Source organism: Seriola lalandi, unplaced genomic scaffold (genome assembly GCF_002814215.2).
Source record: "Seriola lalandi dorsalis isolate HSWRI2012SDOR001 ecotype SW California unplaced genomic scaffold, Sedor1 jcf7180002054680, whole genome shotgun sequence".
Taxonomy (NCBI): domain Eukaryota; kingdom Metazoa; phylum Chordata; class Actinopteri; order Carangiformes; family Carangidae; genus Seriola; species Seriola lalandi.
The window spans coordinates 2,007,510-2,022,119 of NW_019525233.1; the positions used below are offsets into that span (position 1 = coordinate 2,007,510).

Below are 14,610 nucleotides of genomic sequence, written 5' to 3' on the forward strand. Positions count from 1 at the left end.
ACACATTTCACTGTAGTTGCACATTGTGTTTTTTGAAGTGCGACAGGTTGTTAATGGGGGTGCTGTTTGTCAAAATGTCACACGTATACTGTTGATGTTGTAGCACATTAGAAAGTGGCATTGGCACGTAAGTGATGTCACTGTTTAATGTTTCTGTTGTTGTTCGACAAGGAGCAAAATGCAAATGACAGAAGTGATGTACAAACTCAGACAGACTCAGTGAACTGCTGGAGATGACAGAGGAAACGACAGCTCATGGCCGCCCAGTTTGAAGAGCAGGTTCTGTGAGAGCAGCAGCAGAAGGATGTAAACAAGTTTTTTAACAGCAAGAAAATGGAGACAAAAAAAACAAGCTGTAAAATCCTTAAACCTGTTCCATGAGCAAATCATTCTACTTTTTTTTCTTGAAAAATGACCTTTCATGGTTATAAATTTATCAGTTTTCTACTGATCCAACAAAAAGCTGTTGTTTACCAGAGAGGATGTTCTCCTTGGTGAATTACAGCATTTCTTCTCGAATGAAGAGGTAATACAGCAATTAGCCTTAACATTTAACACGGTCAGGATAATAACTTATCTGAAGAGCAGATATGGATACTGATAAAGTTAATCAACATGGGGAAAGTAAGTTTTCTTCACAGACAGCCAACTATGAATAGTGTCATTCTCCCCTGGTATGTAAGTCAAATCAAATATGGATGAGTTAATGGTTCATATGCAACATTAATTTGCTTAAAGAGCAAACAAGAGGTAGCGCCTTGGATCCACACCAGAGGCTGCTATTGCACACAATTCTACACACCATTTTATTTTCTGTGTATAATTTCAATCATTTCTCCTGTAGCAGTTAAAAGAGGACACACATTTATTTAAATTATTTAAAAATGTAAAATGCAAAATATCCAAAGATGTTCATATTGTGTCTGTCTCTTGCAAATGTGTTTGACCTTTTCAAGTGGTTCAAACAATTCATTCATTCATTCATTCATTCATTCATTCATTCATTCATTCATGAAGGTTCAAACAATCCAAATATTATATATGTTGGTAACTGATCAGTGTGTTTGCATGGTGACTGTAATCGTCTGGGATTTGTAGCAACTCTATTTAACTTTAAGATGAACAATTTTCTTTGGTGATTATTCTTCCTCAAGGCAAACTTTACATTTTCACCTGATCCCTCGCACAGCATCAGTGAAGTGTCGCTGGAGCTGATGGAAACTCTTACTGTCTTGCACAAGGACACTTCAGCAGAGAGGCTGCTTTCCCCTTCCAACTAAAGCAAGGTTGTCTTATTCACTTGTTCCTCCTAGATGAGAGCTTTTCTTTGGAGCGTCAGTGAAATAGATGTTTCCACTGCGGAAACAGTGTGGGTCTCCCAATAATCGCCCAATGATGTACCATGTATGTATGTATGTATGTACAGAGCAAGTGCTGTATTTGTGTGTGAATGGGTGAATGTGACATGTAGTGTAAAGTGCTTTGAGTGGTTATTAAGACTAGAAAGGCGAGATATATATATATATATATATATATATATATAAAAATGCAGTCCATTTACCATTTAAATTTGCACAAAAACTGTATCTGAACGACTGGGGAAATACTCTTATGTTAATATGAACGGAATTTAAGGCTTAGCCATTAAAAAATGTGAAAAATTAGTAGATGGCCTTTCTGCTGGGGCACCATGTTTTGTCAGCCAGGCTGTATCTCACCAGCTGGCTCACAGCACTTCACACAAATGGCTCTTTGGAGACACACAATGTCACTGCACTTGTGTGGTTTGCTACCTTTTTATTATGAGGCAGTGTTAGACGGATGTCAGAAGTACAGTAAAAGCTCACAATGCAATGCGGTAGCTCCTGACAGGCTGCTCCTAATTAAGATGAAGGACACGCGTATCACAGGCGTCATTAAGATCTATATAAATCCTACAAATTTTCAATAATGAGGGAACATGACGGCTATACGCCAACAGAACCGCACTACAAACCCAGTGAGACACGAGACGCAGCCACAAGCTGAGGGTGATCGTGTTATCGGAGACATTGAAGTGGAGAACAGAGGTGCTTCTTACACTTGAAAGTCAAATACCTTCAGATGTGGCAGCATCATTACAGAAGCCTTGCTACAGATGCACTGACACATTTCTGAGGATTTAAGCAACAGAGGCAAGCGTATGAAAATCAAGGTCGGCCAAAAGCGGAGTGACACACAAGTCTACTGAGATACTGCAAATTTAAAACATTTAAAGCACTCCCTTGTAGGAATTAAGTTAATTACTTTTTATAGAGAAAGCAATTACAGAAGTGCATCACATTCCCATGTTAATGCAATCCACTCACTCCATTTACCACGTCGAAAAAAATAAAAGTAAACCCAGTGCAGAGGAGAAACGATACTTCAGTATTTATTAACACAACAAGTATATATACGTACAGGCTCACCTTATTGCACTCGGTGTGTAATCATGAACTGAGCTGAACTGAACACACTTTAGCTGGGTAATTTATTTAGAGCACTCATTAATGGGTCTGATACTGGGAAACAATAATTCTCCTGCGTACTGTTAGTCTGCGGTTGTTTTCGGAAAGTCTAAAAATAAATTCTGCACCCTGTCACATTCATTAGGCATCAACAGGCACACTAAAGCTTTCTCTCCTTCTTCTTCATGATTGACGATCAAGTCAAAAAAAATTTATCCAAATTCCCTAAAAATCTGTCTGAATATCTTTAGTAAAAGTTTTTTTCTGGAGCACAAATGTGCACATATCACATCTGTGTTAATTATTTTTATACTTCATATCTTTTGGATATTTATGAAAATGCATCTTCTCAAGTTTCCTTAAGTTTTCTCACACAAAATGGAACTTTAATCAATAATGCAGAAAAGCCATGAGGATAAATATTTGAAGAAGCTGTGATGTGGCATTAAACGAATAGCTTGACATTTTGGCAAATATGCTTATTCACTTTCTCGCCAAGAGCTAGATAAAAAAATAAAAAAATAAAAATAAAAAAAAATCGATACTACTATAACTTCTGTCCATTAAATAACAGCCAACAGCTGATTAGTTTAGCTTAGCATAAACACCAGAAGCCCTGGGACTGGCAGAGACACAGTCCAGCAGATAATAAGCCCTGTAAAAACGCAACTTGTCATTTTTACACTTTGTTGTTTTATAATTAGTGAGGTTTAGTGCTGGCAGATGGATTTTATAACCTTTGCACAGGCTGTTTCCAGTCTTTATGCTAAGCTAAGCTAATCAGCAGCTGGCTGTAGCATTACATTTATCACACAGACATGAGAGTTTTATCGATATTGACTCTTGGCAAGAAAGTGAATAAACAGATTTCCTAAAGTGTCAAACAATTACATTAATGAATAAAGAGTAAAGTTTTAAAATACGAGAGGGAGGAATAATACTTTACTCTTTTTTTACGACCAAGTTGTTAAACAGCCAAATTTTGAAGCAAACATATTTATTTTTATATGTTATTTATTATGGTATAAAAAAAGGAAGGTGGAAGACAAATTGAGGCCAAAAGCACTGACACACTCTTTACTGTAAGCAGCCCAGCTCTTACCATCCACACACATAAACAAGGTCCGACTGGAATGATGTCATCCCTTCCTGGCCTGGGAATGAATGGGAAACTGTGGAGCTGAACCAGCTACATTCATTTGCCTGACAAACTAACTTCCGTGTTGCCTTTTGAATACGGAGGTTAGAGCGCTACAGCAGCTTGTCGCCACAGGAGCGACCGTTGTGTTTGGTTTTGCTGCGTGTTGGGGCACATAAAGAAGTCTTGTGAAGAATGGAGGAGGTGTTGGTGTCCAACAAAAGGAACAGAGAGATTAGGGCAACTGTGCACAAAATTACAGTTGGGAAGCTTTTGATAAATTGAGTTACAAAAAAAAATATTATTGGTTTCTCCTGAGAAACCCATTAAGACCATTAAAAAAAAAGCCTCAAAGAGCATAAATTAAATGTCAGCATTTCTGCTGTCTAATTCTCATAGAGATTCCTAATCACAGAGGAACACATTGACACCAAATTTGTGAACATGAAAGTAAAATTTTACCAGCTTAACTCCACAGATTGGCTCCACAGTTGAATAAATACGACATTACAGAGGAAAAATGAGTTCTCAAACAAGCAACACTTACCTTTGTTTATTATAACGACTGATGGATCATAAAAGCGCTTTTATTGGTTTAATTCATCAGCCACAGTGCAGCTTAATTAAATGGATCACAGGGAGTTTGTGATTAAAAACACATGCAGTAGTTTGAGCTGAATTTAAAAGAGGCGTCCTTCTCAACGTGTTTATCAATTGCTCTGCGAGTGGTCGAGACGAGAGTAAGCAAAAACAATAAATCAAATCCAATTTACACTTCACTGTAACACCTAGCGCAGACTTTGTCGGCTCGTCTGCAGGAAATGATTGATGTCTGAAAGGTCTTGGATTAAGAATCATATCAAGTGTGATGTAAAATACAAGTAGTTTCATATTTCAGAGCACTCCGTCCTGCCTTTCCTCGTTCATTTAGATCTCATGTTGATGTCAGAGTGATGGCAGGAGCGATCTGATTAACTGCATCATTCCTTATGACTGCTGTCCTGAACTGAGCTCACACTTCAATCAAGATTTTCTGACAGAAAGGCAAAAGCCTCAAAGTGCATCCCATTATCATCAAAAGTCAATAAAGATCAAGAAAGCCCTTCACACAGCATACAATAATCAATACTGCTCTGTGAATACACTGCTCTCATTCCCCCTGCTGGCAGCTAGCACAAGTGAAACGTGACAAATGATTCAAGGCTGTTCAAAAAGTAAAACCGCTCAGACACATATCCACAGCCACCTCAGCCCCTTTCCCCAGATCTGCTCAGAGGAACAAGGTGGTGGACATTAAAACATTTTCCGACCGATTTCAGTCAAACTCCTAATTATCCTCGACTGAAAACTGTCTCCACAGTTCTCCCGGGAGATCCTCTCACACGCTGGACGGACACAAGCACACATCAGCAGCAGAGCCAAAAATGTTGCTCACTCTCTTCTGCCAAGTGTTAACACAAAAAAGGTCTCAAAGTCCCGACTGTGTTCTGTCAAAAGAGCGGCCGATGCAGGAGCCCCAGAAACACACACACACACACACACACACACACACACACACACACATACAGAGCACAAAGTCAGCCTGCAGACACAGTTCCATGCTCATTTGCTTGCCTACCTGTAGCCCTCGTCTCCTCAGAATGCTGGACTCGTCCATGGTACAGAGCCCCGACTTATCATGCCTCCCTACCGGTACAGAGCCATGCTGCACTGCCTCGCTCCAGCCTCCTGCTCCCTCCCTCCCTCCCTCCCTCAGGCTAAATCTGATCTTAGCAGCTGCTAAACACTTCCATCAGAACTTATCTGATTGGAGGGGGGCAGTCAGCTGACACCTCCCTCTTGTTCCTCTCCTCTGTAACTTCAGGAGTGAAGGAGAGAGATGGAGCGAGGAACAGAGAGAGAGAGAGAGAGAGAGAGAGAGAGAGAGAGAGAGGATAGGCAGTTCTAATTTAGCGTAGCAACGGGTGGGGGAGAGCAGGCGGTGTGGAGGGGGGGGGGTGTACCGGGGACAAGTGGGAGCCCCAAGACTCATTTCTCTGTGCAGCCACGCTTTTTGGGCACCCTAGGTGACCATGAAAATGAGAGGATATCCTTCCCAGCATTGTTCTGCCTCAAACCCAACAATGAATCTGGCATCCTGTCTGCGGCAGGCAGGCTAACGCATCTCCTGCTCTTATTGCAGCCAATGAGTCACATGGAGACTGCAAAATACACGCACCTGAAGGTTAGGCAGGTGACAGAAACACGATGGCTGAGACGATATAGCTCACACAGCATTGCATAAGGGAGGGGGGGGAGAGAAAATAACAGCACAAGACCTTTCAAACCTGCTGTGAGAATGTCACACAAACTGTTGCGCACCAATTTGTAAAGAGGAAAACGCTTCCTTCATTCCAGCCGCACTTCCCTGCACAACCTGTTATGTATACAACTGCATATCCTATGTCAATTTCCAACAATTTCATGCGGCGCTTCTGTCTCCGAGCGCTCCACGCAGAGTGACCACAGATCTTCACACGCTCTAATTCAATGTCCACACTCCCTCCTGAAATATTAGCATTTGGAAAACAAATTGTTTCCAGTGCCCTGCTGCCAGTTCTATCCTTCAATTTCGCATTCTGTTTCAGTCTGTGTTTTTCTTTGCCCCCCCTCCCCTCCCTCGCTCGCTTCTCTTTTCTTTTTTTTTTTCACCCTCTCTCACTCATTTCCATTCACTGTGGTACTGCTCTGTGAATATTAAGTGGGCCCCTTCCTTTCTCCTCATCTCCAGCCAAGCTCAAATGATTTCTCTCAGAGAGTACGGCCTGGGATGACAGACACCCGCCACCGCGGCTGGTGGAGGAGGTGCGGAGCGGGATTGTCAGACAGGTGACCACTAGCATCAACTTTTCCCCACTCTGAAGCCTGTACAGCAGAAAAGCTGATGAGTGTTGCAGTGGCTGGGGCAACAGTCATTTGTGCCGCTGTGCTGATAAGAAAGCAGAGAGTAGAAAGCCAGGACTGCGCACGGGTAATCAGGCTGTTTTTTTTTTTTGTTTTTTTTTAATAAACCCCATAAAACCTCAGAGGACGGGGATTACAGTAGTCAACTTTTGCAGCTTGAACAATGCCCTCCAGATTACCTGAGGGTATTAAAGAAACCTGCTATGCTCATCTGACTAGTCTCGAGTCAATGCTCGGTCTGCGGCTGCTAAAGGAACAATTAAGAAAATTCCACATTGGACTAATAATGAAGATGAGAAGCTGCGGTCCACAGGGGAGGGGTCATTTGTCTTATTCAATAGAGAGTGTCTCTTCTTCTACACCAGCTAATGTCTGTAACAAGCACCACAGCCTCTACCCTCGTGCTGAAACAATAAAATATTTAAATTTATTAACAAATGATTTGTTGTGATGGATGATTTTCAATATATTCCGCATTTTCTAGACCGAACGATGTATATAAAAATAACAATAACAAACTTATAGTGCATTCATTTGTTATGTTGCAGTCTTTTGCTAAAGGTGTTTCTCTCATCTCCACATGGGATCTCTGGAGTTTGGGTTCTTGGTCTCCTCTCTTACCAAGGACCTTTCTCCTTGGTAAGAGAGCTCAGTTTGACCGGGCAGCCAGCTCTGGGAAGAGTCCTGGTTGTTCCAGACTTCTCCATGTAAGAATGATGGAGGCCACCGTTCTCTTAGGAAGCACTTTTGTATCCTTCCCCAGGTCTGAGCCTCGGCACAGTCCTGTCTGAGCTCTGCAGGCAGTTCCTTCCTCTTCTTGACAGGTGTGAGTCCAATCAGCTGAGTTTACCACAGGTGGACTCCAAGAGAAAAATCAAGAGAAATGGAAACCTGAGCTAAATTTCAAGTGTCATTGCTTTGTCATTTAAAGTAATGAATGTAGATTGATGAGAGATTTTTTTATTTTTTTTATTTTAGCAAAAGGCTGCAACATAACAAAATGTAAAGATCGAAGGGGTCTGAAGACTTTCTGAATGCACTGTGGGTATTTTTACCTGCAGTCTCACCGCAAGTAAATAAATAAATAAAAATACTAAAAAAGAAAAAGTGGGCAGTGTTTAGAGAAAGCATCCCACAAAGTGAAGCTGCTTTGAGGTGGGTTTCAGGGCAGCCATGAAGGCAGACAGTTTGTGCCAGTGGCCTTGGAGCAGGGCCAGAGAATAGCCTCTGGGAAAAGTCCAGGGGTTGTCTGTGACTCATTTCCTCGCGGCAGGTGGGCAGCTTAGGTTGTTTCCTCTGCCTCTGGAGAAAAAAGGGAGCGCTGGCTCTGAAAGCATGCAGAGAGTGCTGATTGAGTGACCCACAGCCTCTGCTCTGCCTGAGCTTATCAGACCAAGAGGCAACCTGCAGATGTAAGGCAGGCAGAGGAGTGACAAGGCCTGTGAAGAGGTCGGTAAAGAAGGAAGGAGTCAATTCCCTCCATACAAAGCAGTGCAAAGAATCCGTCTGTCCGAAGCCAAAGGAGTAAGAATATCCAGCCATGATAAAAGCCTGTAGAGCCAACCTCCAAAGAGACCAGGCAAGTCTTTAACCTTGGCAACAAGTGCAAAGATAGTAACCGAGAAGAACCAATGGCTGCAATGCATCCCTCTCAATCGCACTCTGGTTTTTCAATCTTGAATACACTGGAATAGCCATGTAAATGTTTGCATTCATGAGATGAGAATTATGTCAGCTCGAGTCCACTAGGCTCGCTTCATTCTCCTCAGTTCCAAAGAAAACACAAAGTTAGATTGTGCATGACGCTGTCACAGAGAAAATTGTATCTCACACGGAGCACATGTCAGGCTGAACATCTCGTCTGCCGTTATTTTATCAACAGTGACGGGTTCATTTACATCACACCCTGATGTTTCCAGTAACATAACGTAATTTTGGGATTTCCAAAGCCATTCTGTGGAACGTCACACGGCTCGTGGACAGGATGCTGAATGTTTTTATGCTGGATGATAGTTATTACTATTCCTCAATGTTGCTGAAATGCACCATTATACTAATACTCCCCGCAGGGAAACTGTTCACTGAGAAGTTATACATTTATTTGGTGGTCTGATTCTCTTTAATTTTGTAGGTGTGTGCGTGTGTGTGTGTGTGTTCAATAGATCTACAATAATAGCAATACACACACTAATTAGGTAGAAGGCAGGTAAGATTAATGTCTCTTTTCCACATCGCAAACCTTGGAAAGATCTGTTGATTAAATAATTAAAATATATACACCAGTAAAACACACACAAACAAACACACACACAGTAATGTTGTCAAATTATGGGTCACATTTGAAGGACATTACTCCACACACTCACACTGGAGCTCAGATCGTGCAGCGACCACAGAACAAAGGCAGACACCCACAGATCAATAAGGTGCAGCTGGTAACTTATTACCCTTGTTTGTGGGCAGGCAGCTATACTCAGCTGGATAACTGGATTTTTCCATAAGATTAATATAAAAAAAAAAGAAAAGAAAAAAAAAAAGATGGTTTTGTTTGTTCAATGTTGACTGAAAAATGAACTTGACCAGACATCACTGTACCGCATGTTTGTTCACATAAACTGCAGCTCCTTCCTTTGCAACAACAAACTGCTCCAACGGCGACGACGACGATATCAGTAAAGGACATCACTGACTTCAATTATGAGGGAGAATGAGAGTCCACAAAGGCACAACATCAGGATTATGACAGTCTTATCTCCATATCACACCAGAAGTGAAGTATTGATTTTCTGCCAAAGAGCATCACAGTCAAGAGAGATGTGCCACGCTAGTCAAAGAGCCATGCACACCCAGGGGCATGATGGGAGCGCATAAAGGAGGAAAAAGAGGCAAAAAAAAAAGCAATAACGGGAGTCCTGTGAGGCAAAGGGGGGCAAAGCCTGGCTTACAGAACCAGGGGGGTCTCCAACCTGCAGTGAAGGTGTGGACGATCAATAATAAAGTCACATTCCTATTGTGTGTATTTGGCGATTTAAGAAGATGGCCAGTTTATTATGGATTATTTTGGATTAATGTACATAAATGCTGTAAAGTGACCGCATTTCTGTGCGTCATTCAAAATTTAGGGTGTCACCGGAGTTCACACTGAAGTAGAGCAGCAAAGATTACATGATTTAATTGATTAGTCAAATTAAATGAAAGTTAATGGGCAAAGTCTCTGGTTCCATCTCGACAATGTTGTTTTTATTACTGAATATTTGAAGACATCATCTGAGGCTCTGGGAAACTCCAATGGACAATTTTCACAAACACATTTTATAAACAAAATCATTAACTGATTAAGTGAGAAAACAATCAGCAGATTAAGAGATAAGAAAATCAATCACTAAACTGGACAACAGGAAGTAAAAACAAACAAGTAACCATCAGTTATTGTACAGAAGGATTCACTGACTAGAGCGTTCTTCCCAAACAAATAAAGCTTCAGCATTATTCTGTCCTTAATACCACCTTTACACACAGAAGTTAAGTGCTCATACTGCAGATGAAAAAGTTAGGAATTCACTTTTAATGTTTTTTTTTTGCAAAACTAATGTCACATCAGTCGATTAAAAGAGCAGTAAGAGTCGTGACAAAGCAGCAGTGAGGTCACCTACAGCTATGCTCACGGCCCAGGAAGCGTTCAGGGTTTTAAATACAGAATGTGACTGCCAAAAGCTTAGAGAGACACTTCCTCTTAGCCACAGAGATTTCACCTACACAAGCCCTTTGGCTTCTTTAGAAACTCTGCAGAACTGTGAAGCGACGAAGCTGTGAATTTTGCTCTGTTATATAATGAAGAACACAATCACAGATTAAGCTCCACATTTTCCTGAAAGCTGTGCAGTTCATCTTTTTTAAAATATAGTGTCACTTTTCTGGTGTTTCTGGTTAAGAAAAAAAAATACTGTCAGTACTACTGTCTGTCCTAAAACCCACATTTGTTTGCATCATTACATTTCAAAATTGCCCATTTCAAAATGAAAGAACTAAATCGAATGGCCCACTAAATCTTTTCAGACATGGATATATCTCCCAAACATGACTGCTGTCAGAAGCTCAGAAGATACAGCAGCACTGCATTCATTTCATGTCACTAAGGCCAGGGACTGGTGTGCTTTGCAGTAATACAACCATTACAACTGACGTTAAACGTCTTTGTTATTTTAAGCACACTGAAGACGCTGCTGGAATCCTATTCTATAGCCCAGACTAATGCCCCCCCCCAAAAAGGGACAAACAATTACTGAAACAAAGAGGAAAACAAAGAACAACAGCAACACATTCAGTGGCTAGAAGTGTTTGTCTCTTTCACTCCTCTCCCAAGGTCGACCAATTCACCATGTTTTTCTGAGCTCTCTCTGAAGGCAGGGTAACACAAAGGCTGCAGATGAACCCCTGAGGTGACAGCGCAGCCAACTCCAAAAGATGCTCTTAAGATTTAGCGTCTGTCTACACAAGACAGTGTCTGAGCAGCTGTAACCAGCAGTTCATTTCCTCGTGGCACTGACCACTGAGTCGTCAGGCGGATGCAAACAGTGTTACGAATAAGAACAGGAATAACGTAAGATTTGAGTTGAAGATGAAGATGATCCACCAAGATAATAGAGTAGATACTGTACAGTATATATACAAAAGACTGCAGGGTTACTGAGTGTAGGAAGATTTTTAGGGAGGTACATGTAAAGAATAAAAAAATGATGAGTTAGAAATCAGACATTAGAAACAGGTATCTATCAAAATACTAACGTAAACATAATCCATTTTGGCCTCATTAATCAATAATAAACAAATTTATATTGTATTTTAACAACATTATCAGACAGAATTCGGATAAATCAGTAATTTATCTGATGAAACTGCAGATTTACAGTTAAACTTAGTTACAGTTTTGGACAAAAGACTAATTATAAAACCATCAAAAAAAAACTCCTTTGTGCAGAGCTGTGGCGGACAGACCACTGGACTCAAGCTTGAAGGCGACAAGCCCAGTTTCAACCACGTATCTGTGGTCCCATTTAGTTTGATGAAAACATTTTTTGTTGGGCTCAAGGGTCGCCATGACCTTACAGCTTCACCTGAGGGGCGAGTGCAGAGTCTCCTCCATTAACTTTGGACTGAATTTGGGCTCAGAATGCCACAGGTGCACTTTTATATCAAATAACCCTATGGTCAATGTGACCTGATTACACATGCAAATACCTCCCAGTCAGACAGGAAGAAAGTTATTCTATCAGAGAATATCCGGCCGCAGTAAGGTGGAGAAACTGCATGTGGCCAGAGACCTTCTATCCCTCCTACTCAAGTGTCCTGGAGCAAAACACTCAAGCCTTATTGACTCTATGTTATCCATTACAGACCAACACAACACGGAGCACCGCTGTGTTGTGACGGCTGGCAAGTGAAACAAATGTTTCACACTAAAGATATTCCACATTCATCCAGCTCATTAAGTCGTAAAACTTAAATTGAACCAATCACATCGAATGGATGATTTATTCACTGGAGGACAATTATGTTACGGGAAATCATGTATTCGTTCACTCTGCAGGGCACAATAACCAAAGGGATTAATTTGTGGCTCTTAGAAACTCAAGGATTCATGTTTTTAAGTTCCAAAATACTGAAGATGCACTAGTGCCCCCCAGTGTAGAGAATGAGCCGAGGTGTCTTCTACTTAAACCAGTGGTTCCATTCAAAAATGAAATCATGAAAAAAGAATGCCCTCAGTTATTATTTAAGTCATTAACGTTGTGTATTTCAAGCTACATCTTTATGTCAAAATCAGTCATCAGGATCACGTACTCTGTAGTAGCTGCATTATGTTATTAGTGTAAACAAGGCAACCATGATGTCATCTGAGACACAGTTTAACCTCCTGTAGTTCAGGTTACAGCGACTTTTTCTGGGTCGACCCACTCAGGTCAGTCATGGTGCAAGTGTCTGTTAAACCAAAATACACTCTTGCACACACACACACACACACACACACACACACACACACACACACACACAGGGAATGACTCAGATTTACAGCATTGGATTGAGCCTCTGCTTTTGATCGCATCTCACCCCGCAGACAACAAGATCACGACGGAGCGCCTATCAGTGTCATCTGAAAGAACAGCGTACGACCACGCCGAAGGTCATCCGTCTTCATGACTTCACTCGGCCCTAACCAGAGATTCACTTTGAGCTCTTCAACATGTCTTTTTAATTTCTTTTTATTTTCTTTTTATTCTGCTTCAGTATTTACATTTTTAATTTTTTAGACTGAAGACGCTCCCTGTGACTTAAACTACTTACGCCACAATCTTAGATTTCTTTATGTCAATGACAAATGAACGCTGATGTTATGTGACTTGTCATGTTTTGTATCCATAGAATGAATATACTTATAAATCACTTTTTAAACCTGCAGCAGTGACAGGTATGAACCCTTTAACTAAACAGGTCATTCATTAAACCAGCAGTCAGTTAAGGTACACAAATAATACACGGATAAAAATGTATTTTTGTATTATTATTGTATTGTATTATCTAGTTGAGCTTTTCCACTTTGGTGCACTGCTATATGAATTTTTCCTGTCACACAAAATACAACTTGTATATGAATTTAAACATTCTTGCAGTTCTTGGTGTCTCTGTAAAAACTACTGATCACACTGACGTTTGAACTGTGACAACCACCTTTACCTCTGGGCATCGTAGATTAACATGGAGTACTGGATATTCAGATATTGTGGTTTATGCAAATGTTCTTTTTATATTATGTTACCTAACATAACCAGGTCAGTGTAATTCACACAGAGCAGGTAATGGGAGGGAGCGTCCTGCTCGGATCAGGACACCGAATATAGCGATGCAGGAAGTAGGTTACTCACCAGGCTGGAGGTGAGGGAGGGGTCCGACTTTCCCAGATTCAGGGAACACATTCGGACCAGGTTAGAGATCTCAGATGACGGCTGCCACGCTGTGTGTGTCTGCTGGGGGTTGGCGGGCAGCAGAAGGTACTTTCCTGCAGAGCAACAGGATGAAGTCACTTAAGAAAAACACTGACCAAAACACTGTATGTGTGTTTTTTTTTCAGAGGCAGACAGTAACTAAGTACATCAAGTCAAGCACTACACTTGAGTACAATTTTGAGGTACTTGTACTTAATTTGTGTATTTTTAAACTACATATATTACTTTTCACATTAGTTTTTACATAAATAAACATGTTCATTTTATAAAATACAACACATTGATTAAGCCAGTTGTTTACAAAAGATGGTTTAATTGAAATAACTGGTGAAATGATCCATTATTTCACACATAAAAAAAGATTAAAACATCAATGCAAATTTTAGCAGAACTGTATTTTTCCTGGAGGAACCACTGGACTAAAACAAATATATATAGTAGTTAAAACTAGCTCCAAAAGTAAAAAGCTGTTTTAGACATTGATGCCTCAGTAATAACAATCTAAAGATGTGATGAACAGTAAAATATCAGTCAGACTGCCTTTACTTTTGAGAACGTTAAGCACCTTCTGCTGATAATACTTCTGTAGCATGGTGTTTTTATCACATGAATGCATCGGTTCAGGAGCTGAACACTGTTTCCACCACTGTGCAGTTGTCAACAAGATTTGTCGTATTATTGTGAATCCAAACTACTGTACAGTTTGTCCCGACCCACACACCCACAATAACAGGGAGGAAAAGAGGAGACAGTACAGGTCATATGACACACCAGTAACATAAGATAATCCCACCTGGTCCGCTCTTGTTAGGAGTGTAATGTGAGGATGAAGCCCCCCCCCCCCCCAACGAGGCCGGATGTCAAAGGGTTAAATTAGGCGAGAGGAGGGGGAAAGCCCATTAAGAGATCACTGACAATCCTAACATTACGTAACCACAGCACCAGCACACCTCATAAGTCTTATGAAGGTGAGTACATGGACGCACCAACAGGTTTTGAATAAGAACAACACTGAATATGAATATTTCATGCAGTGAAT

General features: G+C 40.9%; 1 protein-coding gene across 1 annotated transcript in view; it reads right to left on the bottom strand.

The window, feature by feature from the left end:
• Window positions 1-14,610, bottom strand: part of mast4 (microtubule associated serine/threonine kinase family member 4) — a 91,871-nt gene that overhangs the window by 55,813 nt on the left and 21,448 nt on the right. Inside the window, 1 exon segment of the mRNA XM_023422259.2 lies at window positions 13,491-13,624. Coding sequence (XP_023278027.2) covers window positions 13,491-13,624 — 134 coding nt within the window.